Source organism: Lontra canadensis, unplaced genomic scaffold, assembly GCF_010015895.1.
Source record: "Lontra canadensis isolate GAN:19392208 unplaced genomic scaffold, GSC_riverotter_1.0 scaffold35, whole genome shotgun sequence".
NCBI classification, from domain to species: Eukaryota; Metazoa; Chordata; class Mammalia; order Carnivora; family Mustelidae; genus Lontra; species Lontra canadensis.
In genome coordinates, this window is record NW_022631029.1 from 11,561,665 (window position 1) to 11,578,998 (window position 17,334).

General features: G+C 51.3%; 1 protein-coding gene across 18 annotated transcripts in view; it reads left to right on the forward strand.

Annotated features, from left to right (window-relative positions):
• Window positions 1-17,334, forward strand: part of CACNA1D (calcium voltage-gated channel subunit alpha1 D) — a 292,746-nt gene that overhangs the window by 227,627 nt on the left and 47,785 nt on the right. For all 18 annotated transcript variants that reach the window (XM_032868323.1, XM_032868324.1, XM_032868310.1 and 15 more), the window contains 8 exons: window positions 817-923; window positions 2,310-2,397; window positions 3,247-3,354; window positions 3,442-3,494; window positions 4,904-5,050; window positions 6,543-6,744; window positions 8,709-8,867; window positions 10,195-10,305. In XM_032868323.1, the coding sequence (XP_032724214.1) occupies window positions 817-923; window positions 2,310-2,397; window positions 3,247-3,354; window positions 3,442-3,494; window positions 4,904-5,050; window positions 6,543-6,744; window positions 8,709-8,867; window positions 10,195-10,305 (975 nt within the window). The remainder of the gene's footprint in view (window positions 1-816; window positions 924-2,309; window positions 2,398-3,246; window positions 3,355-3,441; window positions 3,495-4,903; window positions 5,051-6,542; window positions 6,745-8,708; window positions 8,868-10,194; window positions 10,306-17,334) is intronic.

Consider the following 17,334-nt stretch of genomic DNA (forward strand, 5'->3'; position numbering starts at 1 on the left):
TTTCTTTCTTTCTTTCTTTCTTTCTTTCTTTCTTTCTTTCTTTCTTTTAATTCTCAGTGAACTTGGTGTACTTTTGCTGTTTTTACTCTGGGAATTTCCTCACTAAAGTCCTTTTGCATTGTGGGTAGGCCCCTGTCTGGAGCCCCCGTGGTGCGGGCTCTAGGTGCATGTGGCGTGGGACTCCAGGGCAGGGCGACTGCCCAGGGAAGAGGCCTGTGCCGGCTTCTGGGCCACCCCTTGCATGTGCTGGAGTCACTGGACCTGGCGGTGCCGTCTAAACTGGGTGTCTCACTGAGGACCACCCACTGGCAGCAGGCAGGGGCCTCCTGGTAAAACAGTGCAAGTCTCTGAACAGAGAGGCTGGGGGCTCCAGGCTCCTGTGCTTCCGCTAGCCCCACTAGGAAGGCATGCTGGGGTAACAGAGGCTGTCCTGGGGCCTCAGGGGCCAGAGCCAGCATGTTGTGGGGCGGCCGAGTTATCTGGGCAGCGATGATGTCCTAATGAGCGGAGCCACGCACACGCTTCTGGGAGGCTCTTTGGACCTGCCCATGTTGGATTCCCACACGCAGTTTGTCATCGCTGCCACGGAGTCAGACTGCTCTCTTCTTTTGAAACCCATCTGAAATCGGCTGCCCCTTTTCCATTTTTGAACAAATACTCTGTTGCTCAGACCTGTTGGTTGACATTTCTGGCTTCCTAGTGCATGCTTGTTACTAAAGTCCTACTTTCCTCAAGGTTTTGTAAAGAGCCCAGGTTTCTTTTCTTCTGGGAGAAAAAAAATGTTTATCTGTAAATCACTCATGGTTCTGTTTATAGATGGCGACTTTTGGAGCTTTCCTCCACAAAGGGGCTTTCTGCAGGAACTATTTCAATCTGCTGGATATGCTGGTTGTCGGGGTGTCTCTGGTATCATTCGGGATCCAGTAAGTACTCTGGGGTGGGAGTGGGAGCACAAGACTCTGGGGCAGGATGGTTAATGTAAGGAATTTTAACATGATTCCTAAAGGCTAGGCATCACTTTAACAATTACCTTCAGTTACCCAGGAAACTGTGATTTGTGTGCACGCTGGAAAGCGTTGGGACAGCTCATCCTTTCTCCTGTTTCTCCTCTCCATGCCCCCTGCCAGGCGGGGCTTATTACTTTCTGGGATCCTGGCTTTCAACAGTGAAGTCTCGACTGGGAGAGAAGGAAGCCAGGTTCTAGCTCGGTTCGGGTTCGTCTAGGACTTCGATTCTCAGAGTGGGGAGGGGGCCTCTGGGGACCCTTTTAGCTTGGCTCCTGAAGGTTTCCCTCAATCTCCAAGACCCCTTCCTCTTGGCTTCTACAATTTTCAGCTAGGAGGGGGCAGAGGCTATAAGTTAGGGCCCTAGGGATGCCCCAGTGGCAGGCTGCCTGCCTGCTCTACCTGGGGGGTCCTGGGCAGAGGCTCCAGGGGTAGCCACGTGCTGGCCTCAGTACCCCATATGAGAACATGTGTTCACCTACAACCTCTGAGCTCAAGTTCATGGGGAGGCTGTATCCCCCTCAGAAGTGTTAGTCCTCACCTCCCACCACTGCCCAGAGGGAAGGAGCCAGGAGTTGCAGGTGGAGGGGACATTCTCACAGCATCTTTGCAGCCCCCTAAATTCCCAGGTGTGCCTGCCCTCTCCCCCTGCAGCCCTTGCTGCTGCCTCCTAAACACGTGTTCTGGCCACCTGCGGGGCCCGGTCATCTGCATTTTTCGGCCTGGGGCTTCCTAACTCTGCTCTCTCTGCCTGGAGCCCCTTCCCCCTTAGTCTAGCTAACCTGCCCCTCCCCCCAGGGTGCTACCTCCCAGGCTCCCCCAGGATGTGCCCTCCTAGCAGCACGTCCCACATCCCCTCCATTGTCCGTTCCCCCAAGCAGGTGATGACTGCATCTCTCCCACCTGACAGTGAACTCCTCAGAGGCTGGAGAAGCCCCACACAGAGCAGGTCTCCCAACTTAGAAAGCAAACCCCACCAACCAAAATTGCAGCCTAAAAGCCAAGTACCACCTAGTGTTTACATGGAGTGAAAAGAACCAAGCGATTTCCTAACTCGTGCCTCTGCTGGGTCCCCGAGTCAGGGCCTCTGGGAGCGCCCCTGGGCTTGGCTCAGGAAGTGCTTTGGAGTGTGGACAGGACAGAGAAAGACCCGTGTGCATGCATGCACGTGTGTGTGTATGTCACGGCAAGAGGTGAGCTCAGCTCCACACGGGCAGTAGTCCTGCAGTGAAAACCACCTGAAATAACTTCAGAGCATCTCATCTGACTGTAAAACACGACCTTTGTTCTGTGCTCTTTCCTCAGATCCAGCGCCATCTCCGTCGTGAAGATTCTGAGGGTTTTAAGGGTCCTGCGGCCGCTCAGGGCGATCAACAGAGCAAAAGGACTTAAGGTCTGGGTTTCTGCCCTCTGGGCTGGGCTACTTTGGTTGGGGCCAGAGCTGGACTGAGGCTTGATGGGTTTTTACCTGGTTGTACATCTAGAAAGGACATCTCTGACCAGCGACACTGCCTCCGGCAAGTGCTGAAAGTATTTTACAAATGACTTTCTTTATCTTTGTATATTTATTTTCCTTAATATGATTGCTCTTTATCACTTTTAAAAATTGTTAGTAATGTTTTCTTGTGTTTATTTTGGTCTTTGAATCTATTCTCATGCAGGTCATATAAAAGGTCTGAGGTTTTGCATTTTCTTGAGTCCGTTTATGGGGGGCTCTGGTCCTTGTGGACCTGTGTGCCTGGTAGTGCTAGACCCCATAGCATTTCTTCAGACTGAATCACTTTGTTTATTTTTTTTTTTTTAAAGATTTTACTTATTTGGTAGAGAGAGACACAGTGAGAGAGGGAACACAAGCAAGGGGAGTGGGAGAGGGAGAAGCAGGCTTCTCGCTGAGCAGGGAGCCCGACGCAGAGCTCAATCCCAGGACCCTGGGATCATGACCTGAGCTGAAGGCAGACACTTAATGACAGAGCCACCCAGGCACCCCCAGACTGAACCCCTTTGGAGAAGACCAGGGAGGCGGCTGGTCTCACGGGTACTTCTCCTGGGTGGCCACGATGCCTCAGGGGTAACTCCTCACAGATACCGACCTGAAAAACGAGTGCAAGAGAACCCAGGGTTGGAAAATCATATAAAAATGCACATAAACCTGGAAAATCTTGGCCAGTGTGAGATTAGCCCAAGGCTGAAAGCACAGAGCGGGTAACCCTCCTCTGCCTTCCCCCGGCCTCTCTCTCCCCAGCATGTGGTCCAGTGCGTCTTCGTGGCCATCCGGACCATCGGCAACATCATGATCGTCACTACCCTTCTCCAGTTCATGTTCGCCTGCATTGGGGTCCAGTTGTTCAAGGTAGGGGGAACGTGCCTTCTGGCAGAAAGCCTAGCTGATTTCTCGGCGGGGAGTCTGCGTCTCACTGCCTGTCTCTTGTATATGCAGGGGAAGTTCTATCGCTGTACAGATGAAGCCAAAAGTAACCCTGAAGAGTGCAGGTGAGTGTCCTGACGCCAGAGTGGGCAATGAGGAAGAACAGAAAGTTTCAAGAATCCCTTTGTGCTAACATTTCAGAAATTTTCATCATGGACTGCAAGAGAGGCTTGTGTGCTCAGCTCATGGCTGGAGAGTTGGGTGTGGCGGGGGGGGTGGTTATTAAGGTGACATTCACATATCATAAAAGTAATCATTTTAAACAGTCCAATTCAGTGGCATTTCGCACAATCACACTGTGGTACAAGTGTGACCTCAGTCTAGTTCCAAAGCTTCATCACCCCCAAAAGGGTGGATAAATGGCTTTTGATGTTTGCTATGGAGTCTCTAAGGGGGGGGGGGTGTGCACCAAACCTAAAATAACAAGAAATGACCCCAGAGAGCCCCTCCCTCCAGTTGTATGGGCCATTCTTCCCCAAACCAGAACTCGAAGGTCAACTCCCTAGCGTTCAGGAGCTGGCTCGCCCCTTCTGACAGGTTCTCCCAGCTACCTTTCACCCCTCGCTCCCAGCTCCCACATCTTGGGCATGTTTTTCTTCACAAGAGTGGACAGAGGAGGGACTAGGTGGGAAACACCTGTGTTTCTTATCCCAGGATGTCCAGAAGAACATGAAGATAGACACGAAACCACTTCCCAGAGCTGTAAGACCGTGGGGTAGTCCATGTTTCCCCATCCTTTGGGGATGGCACCCATGAGGTCTGGGTGCACTTGCTGGGAGCAAGGCTGCTCACACTTCTTGCATGTGTTTGGGGTTTCTGTCCACCAGAAGGTGCGGTCAGAGTGTGCCGGCTGCACATGACTGGTTGTGCACCCCAGGGCCACCATCCACACAGGCGGGGACAGGGGGCACACCTCTTGCTGCTGCGCGGCATGGCATCAGGCAGAAGACCCCTTCTCTTGTCTCGCTGAGTCTCTGCTTCCCCATCTGTGACATAAAGACATGGGTCTCTTTCCAGAAATGAAACTCAAGGACAGATATTGTGTACCAGAAATCATAGAATTATTTTAGAAAGAAAACTGGGACTATTGTTAGTACACAGTGAAGGAATTTGAGGACAACCAAAATGTAGTTAAGAGGATACCTGGGCTTATTTCCCAGAGCTTCCAGAATGCTCCATCCTGGAGCTTCTGATCATTCAGTGTACGCTCAGAGCCCTTGCATATGAGAGGTGTTTATCATTTGGTAGGTTTCGTGTGTTATCAGGCATATGCTGGCTGGCCGCCTCGTTTTTCTGGGGGGTGCTCATTAAACTAGTAGGTACTCAATGATTATTGGAACCTTAGAGTAGAAGAAATGCACAGCAGGAGGAAGACAAAGTCACATGGTGCTCAGCGGTGGGGCCGGGACGTGGGCTGGGGGTAGCTGTGACTGTATGTCAAGCCAGGATGACCCACACTTCTTTTCCTCTCTAGGGGGCTTTTCATCCTCTACAAGGATGGGGATGTTGATAACCCTGTGGTCCGTGAGAGGATCTGGCAAAATAGTGATTTCAACTTCGACAACGTCCTTTCTGCTATGATGGCGCTGTTCACGGTCTCCACATTCGAGGGCTGGCCTGCGTGAGTATAGAGAACCTCCTAAGAGTGTCCCAAGCCGTCCATCCGTCCATCCGTCCGTCCATCCATCCATCCATCCATTCCATCATTCATTCCGAGTTCTAACGTGTGCCAGCCACGGATGGCTGCCAACATGCTATTTCTGACCCGCTCGCTCGCTCATTCATAAGAGGTGTGTTTGGTACCGGCCCCGTGCACTGTGCTGTGTCAGGCACCGTGGAAGAAGCAGTTGTCCGGACATGCTCCTCCCTTCGAGGTCCAAACCTAGTCAGAGTCTCAAGCAGTTGACCAGGCAGGAGGATCTGTTGAATCAGAGATGTGCAGAATAGGGTTCTGAAGAATGGCTAGGATTTTGATGAGTAAAGCTTAAAAGAAAAAAAAAAAAATCCAGCGAGAAGGGAAAAGCTAGAATACGAAAAGCAAGTCTCTTGCGCCTTTGTTACTCTGCTCCAATGCCCATGGCCGCTCCGGCTCCCGCCATCTGAACGTACATATGTACACGGAGTCCGGATGCCAGGTTGCCACACCCAGAGGAATGGCGGAAGGTGGACAGGCTGGTTCTCGGGGCTGGTGGAACTCTCTGATGCATGGGACAGTTGGGGTTACTGACAGGAGAATCCTGTGCAATGCAACAACTGTTGGGTGGGGTTTGTTCATGAGGGAATTAATGGGTCTGGGAGCAGAGACGCAGGAGTGAGCCCCTTCCTGCTGGCGGAGGCACTGGCTGTAGTCGGGTTTTCAGCAATGTGCCTTAATCAGGGTGGAAGCCGAGGGGAGACCATGGACCTGGGCCTTGGTGCTCAAAGTGGCTGGGCTCGTCTCCTGACTCTGCCCCTGAGGTGTGTGACTTCGGTCACTTAGATCCCTCTCTGAGCTTCCGTATGACAGGGACAACTGTAGTATCTGCCTTTCCAGCTGGATGGGAAAGTGGCTGGCACAGGGTACCTCGGGGTGCGTGGCTTGGCGGTGCGGAGTCTACATCCATGTGGGGGTGAATTTAACTTGGGGTGTTACAGTATCCCCCCCCCACCCTCTTGAGAGTTCTGCTTGGTATGTATTTAATTTCTGGGTCTATTTCAGGTTGGGGTTCCTCTCTTAGTTCTTTGGAAATCCCGGGTTGCTTGCTTATTCTCTTCGTTGGCATACGTACAGTTTTCAGTTCCACTAATGTCTTAGACATGCTGTCCCTCCTCTGTCCTGCCAGGAGAAAGGAGCACTATTGAATCGCCATGAAATCTTGTGTTTTTCAGCCCTCAGAACATCAATCACCAAGTGTATCTCAGGTGTTCCCTCCTCTGGGTGCCTGGCCAGCTGGGCCTAATGCCAGCCGAGGAGGGTGCCTCCTCGAGGAGACCTCTGTGCATGCGGGGGCTTGGGTGGGCTCCTGGGGAAGGGCTGGACAGGCAAGGCCCACGGAGGGGGTCAGAAGAGGCACACGGTTTGGCCGCTTGGGCTGAGTGGGGGGCAGCCCTCAGTGGGTCCTTCTGTTCTCCAGGTTGCTGTATAAAGCCATCGACTCGAACGGAGAGAATGTCGGCCCCGTCTACAACTACCGCGTGGAGATCTCCATCTTCTTCATCATCTACATCATCATCGTGGCTTTCTTCATGATGAACATCTTTGTGGGCTTCGTCATCGTCACATTTCAGGAGCAGGGAGAGAAAGAGTATAAGAACTGTGAGCTGGACAAAAATCAGGTTAAAGTCACACACTGTTTGGGCTTCTGTCCCTTGAGCAAGAGAGAAGCGGCTTGTCTTTGGCCAGCTTCCTCCATGCCCAGAGAAGGGCGTGCGCCCGCTCTCTGTCCTGGGGCTCAGATCCTGTTCACGGCACCCTCTCAGCCGATTTGAGTCCTTGCTGGGAAGAGTGAGCTTTCCAGATACAGACCAGACCCTGTCATTGTGAAATCTACCCGACCCTGCAGATGAGAAATCAGAGAACGCTTAGGCCACCGTCTGCGGGTGTATCCCGTTAGTGATAGCTCAGAATCAGGAAGTACCTACTGCCCTTCCCACAGTCCTACAGGGGATCGTGTCTGATCTCCTCAACCTCAGCACTACTGACATTTTAGGCCAGATAGTTCTCTGTTGTGCTTTTAGAGGATGTTTAGTAGAATCCCTTGCCCTCTACCCCCTCAATTTCAGTAACAACGCACCACCCCAGGTTTTGACAACTGAAGGACCTCTCCAGACATTGCCCAATGTCCCCTGCTTGAGAACCATTGACTCAGGAAGCAATAACCTATTCCACTGCAGGAAGCATTACTAACATTAAACGTGGGCCCAAGATTGTACTGGGGTCACTCATTATCTGCTGTCTTGTTCGAACCCGTCTAACAGCACCAGTGCCTTTGGCTCTGATTGCATGAAGAATTGAGGGTGGTCAGGAGAACTGCTCGTCTCCGGGCTTGCTTTCATCTCTCGATTGAGGGCACCCCAGAGTTACTGTTGGGGGTCCCTTCCAGCCCTAAAAGATGGAGAGTCTGCTCTGGGACTTCCCCCAGGCCCTGGTTCGGTAGTACCTCTGTTTGATGATGACATGAGGAGTGGGGATCATCTGCCAGCCCGGGCTTCCTGTGGGGAAGTGGCTGTGGTGAGGCGTTGAGGCAGTCTTGAGCTACAGCTGTGCCCACTGGGGCGGTGAGGACAGGGCCAGCTGGGTTCGTAGGAAGGTGTTGCTTTTATTTGTCAGGGCACCCCTTCAGATCCCATCAGTGATGGTCAGCGGGAAGCCCGTCTCGGCTCTTCATCAGCCCCCCCCACCCCTACCTCCCAGTCCCTGGAAGAATCTGAGGACGAGGCCCAGGCCTGCCGGAGAACAGAGCCAGAGCTGGACCTCTTGAGGTCCAGAACAGGTTCGAACTGGGGGTCCTGGACTCAGTATGCGAGGTCACAGCAGGGCTAGATCCTGGACAGAGGGAGGCTGTCTAAAGACAGGAGCCAGGATCAAAGCAGGCGACCAGGAGTGGGTCTGGGTCTAGGAGCAAGTGAGGCCATTGGCTGAGCTGAAGGAGCTGGAGGCTCCCGCCGGCCTGCAAAGGACGGAACAGCCTCTGCCCCAGAGTGAGCGGGAAGGACAGTGCTCTGGCCATCATTGCTACCACAAGTTCCAGAGTCTCAGAAGGTCCCAGGGAGACACACAGCTGGTTCACCATTAGACACGTGTGGTTACTGCAGTCTGGCTCCCAAGACATGTGTCTTGTGGATCGAGTCTTGGGGAGTGAGCCCAGCCCCTTGGGCTCTGGAGGGGTTTTTGTGCCTCTTGTTCGCTGGCTTCCTTTCCTCGAGGTGGCCCTGGGCAGAACTGCAGGCACAATACAACGCTGGTATAGAGAAAAGGCAGGGAAGAGGCCGGAGTCAGGCCTCAGTCCTCTGCTTCTGCCTGCAGGGCCTCAGGCAAGGCACTTCCCAGTCTGGACATCTCTTTTAATAAGGAAAATGGAGGCACACCGGGTGCTCCTCTTACCCACCCCCCAGGTTGCTGTGAGGAACCGAGGAGGTGCAGAGCTAGGGGCCTGCGGCCAGTGACACAGGGTGGTGCCCGCGGGGGGTGCTGTCATGGTTCTCCCCGGTCCACAGTCCCTCGCGGAGCAGCTGAGACCAGCGTCCTCCTCCCGTGGATGTGCTCAGGACCCCTCCTTGCTCTTTTCTGCCCGTTGCAGCGTCAGTGTGTCGAATACGCCTTGAAGGCACGTCCCTTGCGGAGATACATCCCCAAAAACCCCTACCAGTACAAGTTCTGGTACGTGGTGAACTCCTCGCCTTTCGAATACATGATGTTTGTCCTCATCATGCTCAACACACTCTGCTTGGCCATGCAGGTAAAAATGGGGACAGCCGCGGGGGTCACGTCTGGGCCTTCTGCGCAGCCCCCTGCCCCCAGTTCTGAGGGCCGAGTGCCGCCCTCTCACATGAGAGTGGGTTTGATTTTCTGATGAGTCTGGGCTGTAGTCTGGCCAGAGCCCCCTTCTGGCTAACGGTTCTCACGGTAGGCATTTAAGATGGCTCTTTTGTTTTAAGAGACTGTCTGTACCGCACGACCATAGGTGACATTCCCGTGGAGCCCGAGTCTGGCATTCAATTCTATCAGCACTTCCTGTGGGCCCCTGAAGCAGGGGAGCATTTAAGGACTAAAGCTGGGTCTGTGTGGAGTAGGGCAGAAAGGCGTGGCAATCCTGCCTTTACTCCTTACCAGCTGGGCCATCTTGGCAAGGCAGTTTAAGTCCCCTGAGCCTTGCTTTCTTCACTGACAAAATGGGAAATCTCTCATACCTAGTCTGAGGGCAGGTTTGCGCTGGATGACTCACCCCAGGCACTTGGCGCTGGGTCCAACCCAGAGTGAACGCCCAGTGTTGAAAAACAAAACATAAGCCATGTCCCTGTCTGCAGGGAGCTCTTAGAATGGTTAGGATGGTGGTGGAGAATCTTCCAGCTCATGGAGAAGAGTTTAGCCTGTATTATAGCTACCTCTCGGCACCCTGGGGCCAAGGGATGTGACTCCTTTCAGTTGGCCAATTTGATATTAACAGTGAGCATTTCCAGCAGTTATGCTGTGAAGTTGATACTGCCCTAGGACAGAAGCAAAGGCCAAGGTCCAGATCCACTTCCTGCACTGACTTTAAGAACTTAAGTAAATCAAACCAGCTCCCAGTGCTGTCTGGAAAATGGATCTGAAAGCCACCAGAGATACATTCTCTGGCATGTTTTTCAAATTAAGTCTTTATGAATGAGCAGGAGAAAGTATGAGGTCAAGATGTTACTGCCTTCTATTGAACAAAGTGGACCTAAATGGCATCAGATTTATCCCCAACCAAATCCTGTCTTTAGTCAAAGGCATTTGGGTGGGTTCTGCCTTGTGCGTGAGTCAAGGCCCTGAACAGAACCCCTGCTGGGAGGAAGGGTGGGAATCCCTTCATCCTGAGCAGAGGAAATGGATGTCTTTCCCCTTCATCTTCCAATCATCCTCATTCGTCAAGGCCCCCCTGTGCTTTGTGGTGAGTTGACCATGTGCCGTTGGAACCAGTGGAGGTTGCCTCCATGTCCAAGCAGAGGGTGGATGCCTGCAGGCAGCAGGGGGCTGGGGAGCCTCCTTTCATGAGGCCGGCTGGGCCAGGCCCCTGAGAACCATGCCTCTGCCTTCGCCCACAGCACTACGAGCAGTCCAAGATGTTCAATGACGCCATGGACATCCTGAACATGGTCTTCACGGGGGTGTTCACCGTCGAGATGGTTTTGAAAGTCATCGCATTTAAACCTAAGGTGAGTCTCTGAACCTATTTCTCAAAGGCTGTTGCCGAATCACCCCAGAGAAGCACAGGCTTCGTGTTCGTCTTGTGTTACTGAGGGACACTGAACTGTTCTGGCCAATAACTAGGTTATCACCTGAGAACGTTCAAATCTGATTAGAGCATCTGAGTACATATGGGAAAACAAAACTACAGAGTAAAACCTCATGAAAAGAATTCTGAGAAAAAGAAGGAGGGGCAGAATTGGGGATTTGTAGAATGGAGATGGGCTTGAAGTGGGTTTTCTGTCTCTAGAAGAGCTCATCATGCTGTGTCAGGGAACCTGGCCTCATTGCTCGAGCACTAGAGAAACTGCTTTAACAGAACCCATCAGAAAGAATTCAGCCTCAATTTGACTCTTAGGTTTCCAGGAGAAAGACCTTGGTTCTTTTTGTCTTTGGTCTACAGCTTCTTTTTCACCCTTTATGGAAAGTTCTACCGGTTGGAGAGCTCTTACCATTTATTTGACTTAGAGAAATGTCACTTGAGTTTAAGACAAAATAAGACATGAAATTGTTAAACACTGTTGGACTAGTCAGCATATCATGTCGCTCTCGGGAGGGAGCAGACCCTGTCCCAGGGCTGGCAGAACAGAGGCGAAGAGTGCATCCAGCTCTGGATCCAAACCCATACTACCCACTTGCTGATGCGAGTGGGTTCCTTCATGGCTGTGTGCTGCATTTTCCTCCCCTGTAAAACGAGGACACTACCAGCCCTGTTTCACAAGGCGGGTGGGAGGGGTGAGGAATCACTATCTGTGCCATGCTTAGAAGAGTGCCACCACGCAGTGACATGCTGCGGACATGTCCGTACTGTTACTGTGACCGCCACCACCATCATCATCAAGTCTCGATGTCCCCTCGTTCTAAAACTGTAGATGGAGCAGCAAATCTGGGCTGAGCTGGGGGACATTGGACCCTTGGCTTCTTTGCTAGCAAAGCTCCCAAACTCTCAGTTTGTGTATATGACAGAATCTGGGGACCCGGTTGTTGGTTCATCTATAAGGCATTTTGGGCCTAAAACGCTGGTTTTACTGAGAGTCGGATTATGAGAGGATGGTTTCGCATACTCTGAATTTCCTTGGAATTCTAACCCGAAGCTGTTCCTTTCTTTAATTTGAATTAATTTTTATGCAATCTTTATCAGATCTTTGTGGACCAAAAAGAAAGGACACTTGTAAGTGATCACTTGGGGTGATTGCAGTGGGGTCAAATTTGGCACCTTATGCATGGCCAGATGTTAACTTACTGTGACTTGTCCATATCTACATACATAAACATCTCCTCCTTTTCCAAATCCATCTTAATTTCCTTTTGAGATTTTTGGTTTGCTTCCCTGTCACCTTTACTTCTCTGAACTATCTTTGTCTGGATTGATGAAAAAGGTTGTCCAGTAAGAACATTAAAAGGACTTGAGAGAGACAACACGGAACCCACCCACGGAACGTTTCCAGATCCTCTTGCCGTGTCTTCCCTTGCCTGGTGGTTAAGCTCCGAAATGTTTCAGAGCTTGCTCTGGGCTGAAGAGAAGGCACACTTGCCCGTGGCATGTGTGCGTGAGAGTGCGTGTGTGTCCGTGTGTGAACGTGCACCCACTAGCAGGCCAGTGCACCCAAGGGCTCATGTGCCCTTCTGCACAGTAAACCGCTGCTATCAGACCGGGGAGGAGGGTTTGGTGGCATGTGATCAGACTGGTGATATCAGGAGGGAAATGAGTAGCTAATTTTTAATCAGTACTGATTGATCAGAGTTTTAAAATGAGTGACTTCCGCTATAAATTGTGCTGCTTTGTTGTTTTGCCCAGCACGATATTTCCATAACATGAAACAGCAAACAGCAGTAGGAGCATCTCTGTGCATGAGGTCTCTGCATTCACCAAAGCCAGGATAGGCAGATTTTATGTTGAGGAGGGGGAGAGAATCCGTTCACCAAGAAACCAAGCCCTTCTTAAAATGCTTCCCGACTTGTCCTTGTTTTTCTCTTCTGGGTTGACAAAGCAAGCCCAGGGGAGTAGGGTTTCACCAAGAAGCTGGTGAGACCCCCTCCTCTCTCATCAGCAGTCAGACTGAGGAGCAAGGTTGTAGAGGCTGCCAAGGGGAGCCTCTTCCAGGAGATGGCTGCATGGAAACCCTAGCCCATGGGTCTCATCTCAGGAAAGCCTTTGGCTCTGTGAGGAGTCTGTTCAGGGCCCCCTGGGACAGTGTTATCCACAGTGAGGGGCTCACCAGCGTCTGTCAGGAGAGATGGGTTGCTGCTGTTCTGGCATTCAGATACAGAAAGTCAAGTTGGAGAAAATTCTTCCTGATGGAGAATAAGGCACTGTGAGGAGGATGGGCTAAAAGAAGTTAGGAAACCTGACCATGGGGACTTCTGTATTCAAGGACTCGCCAGAGACATGGAGCCTCCCAAGAGCACACACCTTGAGGGAGAAGTCGTTGGTGGACTCGGCAGGTCAGGTCATCCCGCCTCCATAAGCAGGGAGGGCTGAGGTGGAGAGGCACAGGCAGGAAACCCAGAGCTGGGGAGCTGGCTGCCCCCTGCATGGGAAGAGCTGTTCTGAGCATAGATTCTAGGTAAGAGTACGAGGAGGCCATTGAGTGAATTCTCTCTGCTCCCCAAGGGAAAACCCACCATCTGACATTGACCTTGTACACTCTGGATTGTGCTTTTGACTTGGAGGTGACTGTGCCATCCTAGGCTTTTAAAAGGGAGGTCCTAATTGAAGTAAGATAAGCCCACTTTCCTGGCCTTTCCCTCTGGTACTCCCAGGGGAAGCTACTGGACTTCTCCAATGAATTCTCTTGCTCCAAGGAGGGAAACTGAAGAAGAAGGGCCTTCTCGAAAGTACTGGCTCTTGCAGGAATAAAGAGCACTCCCAGTTTGCTAAGACTCCCTCTTCCTCTTTGTCCATCTGTCTTTGTCCAGCATGTACCCGAGGCCAGGTTAGCTGCCTTGGCTGTGGGCTTTTCCCCAAATAGCCACACTTTGTTCCCAGATCTGCATTTTGATCTTGGTTCTAACCTCAAAAATGGCTAATTTATATTCCTGACCACCTGGGCTTGGGAGAAGTCAAGGGTAGTTGGGTTTGGAGGAAGAGGAGAGTATTTCGGCACCCTTCTGCTCCTCCAGTGCAGAGTTGCTGCACAGTGGACACTGGCATTGGTGCCACCAGCCTCTTGGGATGGCATTCCCTGTCCCAGGGCCCCTGGTAGGAATACGGGCTCTTGACAGAGTATTAACAATCTTTTTGGAGGACACCCTCCATTTCCTAGAAAGAACATTTAGTAGTCTTTACAGTTTGTCAGTGACCACATCTATTTTAAGTGACTCATTTTAATGCCAAATAATACTTGAGACCAAATATTCTTCTCCTTAGCTAGAACGTTGCTCCAGACCTTGTGGGCTCAGCCTGTGCCTTCGAGGTCACAGTTTCTCGGGGTGCTCTCCTGGTCCCCTTCTCCCCTGGTAAATGCCTACGGGCCCAGAGCTTCGCCAGCCATCCCTGTCATCCAGACCTCTCCTGCCCTTCCTTTCCTTGGACTGCTGAATCTCCCCTCTCCCCTTCCCACACTCAGACCCTCTCTGCTCATCTAACACAACAAAACTCTGGTACAGCCACCTGTTGCCTGAGGGAAAAAAACAAAAAGAAACAAATGAGAAAACAGCAACAACAACAAAAAATGAGAATTTTCTTAGTCTCATGTTCGAAGTCCTCTACCAAACCTTGGCCCATTTGAACTTCTGCCTTGTTTCTTAGTTGCTTCCCTGCTAATTCCTTCTATGCTCCCCACTCCCAGCTGTTAACAAGCCAAACCTTTCCATGGCACGTGCTTCTGTATCTGGAAGCCCCTTTTTTGCCTTGCTATTGCCTGAGGCCCATCTAAAATGCGGGATCCTCTGTGACATCGTCCCCACCAGCTCAGCCAAAGTCTGTTCTTCCCTTCCCCTGCGTGTCCACTGGAGGCTTGCTGGGTGATGTCTTCATCAGTACTTCTCTGGATCTCCCTGTTAACAGCTGAGTGGCTGCTTGAGGTCACAGGCTGGGTCTCATGTGTCCCACACAATGCCTGCTCCATGCTGGCCACTCAGTAAGGATGGGTGGGATGAAGAAAGGCGTAAATGGATGAGCCTGTAGGTGCAACCTCCTGGCATGAGATGATACATAGCATATTTTCTGTCACAGGACATTTGATCAGAGTAGAGTGGCCAAACGCGAATGCTTTCCTATAAGCCCCCACTTGACCTCTGGAAAGTCTTGTGCTAGTTAGAAAGCAGTCAGTTATGGTGTATCCTGAAATCTGGTTCTGTAGGCCATCTCTTGGGTCCAGCACTGCCCAAACAGCCCCAGACAGAAATTTCTGAGTGATCTGGCTGCCATGGTAAATCACAAAAGTGGGTGATTTCTGTGGGATCCTTCAGATCTGCAGATGAAAGAGACTCCAGGAAGCAAAAGAACCCAGACTTGGGCTGCTTCTCTGGCTTCTGTTCTGCACACGTCACCCCGAAGCATGTGCCACACCTGTGTGTTATAGCCCAGCTGGGGTTCCAGCTCTGCTCCCAGGAGCCCACTATCAGGAGTGACATGGACACTGACAGACTATCAGAGTTCTTGGAAATCTTGTAAGTTCCTGGCCCTAATGGCTACATGAGTCTGCTTTATGATTTAAAATTTCCAAGTCAGACCTATTTCTGAAAAATGAAGATTATTGCGTGCAGCAGACTTGCTTGGTGTTTCCAAGCCAGTAGGACGGGACAAAAAATAAAAGCTGACTCTGGCTGGTGCTAGGGACTGCTGATTCCGTTTGAGGGCCCTAGCCTGGGCATTCAGTAGCAGGAGATCCTATCATTTTTGGCCAAGAGGAGAGGGCATAGGGATGGGTGCTCTGTGAGAAGCCTTTGTCTCATCTTCTGGTTACCCAGGCACCTTGGTGGCTTTGGTGGGAAAGGGGCGGGGGACTGTCGTGCTCATTCGACAGTGATTTGATTACATAGGAGGCTACTAAATAGAGAATCAGATGTGGGGAGAAAGAGAGCCTGGCATTTTCTGCCTCTGTTGGCCCCATGGCACAGCCACCTTATCTGAGCCCGTGATTCCAGCCCCCCGCATCAGCCTGAGCCCCCCAATGCCTGGATTAGGGGTATGTACCTTCAGTACAGGAGTCCTCTAGGACTGGGGCACAATTTGCGAGTGTGAGGGATCTTCTGAAGAGAGTTGACAAGATTGTCAAAAATGTTCCAGGACCCCAAATGAGAAGCCTCTCTTGATTTCATATGTACCACAGTGGACCAGGATGGGCCAGCTGGAGGATAGTGTGTAGGCCAATGGGAATGATTTTGTGGTAAATCCTGATAATTCTGGAAAAGCAAGGAGGAGCTGTTCTGGACTAAAGTCCAAAGTATGTGCGCGGGGGGCATCCTTGGCCTTGGGGGAACAGCCTACTATAGTGGGAGGAGCAGCACGTGGGGTACAGCTGTGGGCAGGGGCTGGTCCTGTGCCCGGACCGGAGAGGAGGAGAAACTTGGAGTCTTCAGCTGCTCTGCATACCCCTGAGGTCTGATTGTGACAGGTGTCCAGCTGTCTCAGTGAGGCATTAGCCCTTCTCTAGGGGAGATGGGAACTATTGCCATGCTCTCCTTTGGAGATGCTGTTAAACCCAGGAAGGGAGGGAGAGCATCTGGCCCTCAGAGTAGCCTGTGACAAGGCAGCTGGTCAAATGCCTGTTTGTTATCTACTCACACAATGTAAATAAGGGACCCTGCCACCCCCACTACTGTGCTCAACACTTGACCCAACTGACTTTTGTGTTAGGAGGACTTCTCTGTGAAGGAAGCAGTGTACTCCTTTGGGTCCAGGCACAAGCTCTTTGTGTCCTGGATGGCCAGCATGACCAGCACGCTCAGTGGCACTAGGCTAGCCCTCAGAGTGCTGGCCTTGCCCCAGTCTGCCAGCCAGGAATCACGAAGCATTGGAAAGAAAAGCTAGAAAGTGCAAAACGTAGTATTCATCAAGATTTGTCCCATTAGGCTTGTGTACACAGGTCAGCAGGGTTGGTACAGGCAGTCTGCCTTTGTTTACTTGTTGGACGCCTGAGATGAGGCGTCTGGGAGGATGGCGGTCAGCGAGACAATGTGACAGAAGAGGGGAGAAGTGAGGAGTGGGTGAGAGGTCATCGCAGGTTGGGTGCGAAAATCTTACATTATTTAAGATGAAATTTTTTGAAGTCCAAACCATCAATTAGTGTCACAGCTCCCCCATAATTGTATCTGGATTGATCAACAGGAACTAGAACAAACAGCCCTCCTCCAGTTATTAGGAGTGCACCCTTTCTATGGTGTCATCAAAGGCCGGGGCTCCACAGTGGCTTTCTTGGGGCCTGCATGTGATCACAAGTTCATGGGACCTGACACTTCAAAGTACCTTCTGTTCTGGGTTTCTTTATCCTCACTAAGTGGACCCAGTTGTAACCATGCTTGGCCCCTTTTTATAGATTTCAGACCTGGATATTTTTTTAAAATTTCCAAAACATGTTCCAACTTTTTGAAAAGACCATTGATTTTCAGACAGAGTTGTTGACCTTACAACCAGAAGCCTCTATGTGTAGTGCCCACTCCCACACTTCTGACCAAGGGTTTCCAGGAGGTGTCAGGAGACAGCAGGCATGAATTTAGCACCTACCATGCTGAGCCTACAAGAGAGCATATGTAAAATGTATGCCACATAGATATACACGGATTTATAAGTCATGGTCATAGGGACGTCTTGCCTCCATGCTTGTTGCAAGATAGAATGATCTGAATGATGGTAGGATGCTAGGTCAGTGGAAGAAAGAGGCATTGCAGTGTGTGGAGCAATGGGCTCAAGGCTCTTTTGGTAGATAGTGGGGCTAGTGGAGGAGGAGACGGAAGAGTCAGCATGGTACTTATCCTCAGAGGGCTTTCAGTGGGTTAAACCTACAAAGACCCTAAATTCCGTGATGAGGACACATGAGAAGCAGAGCAGGGGG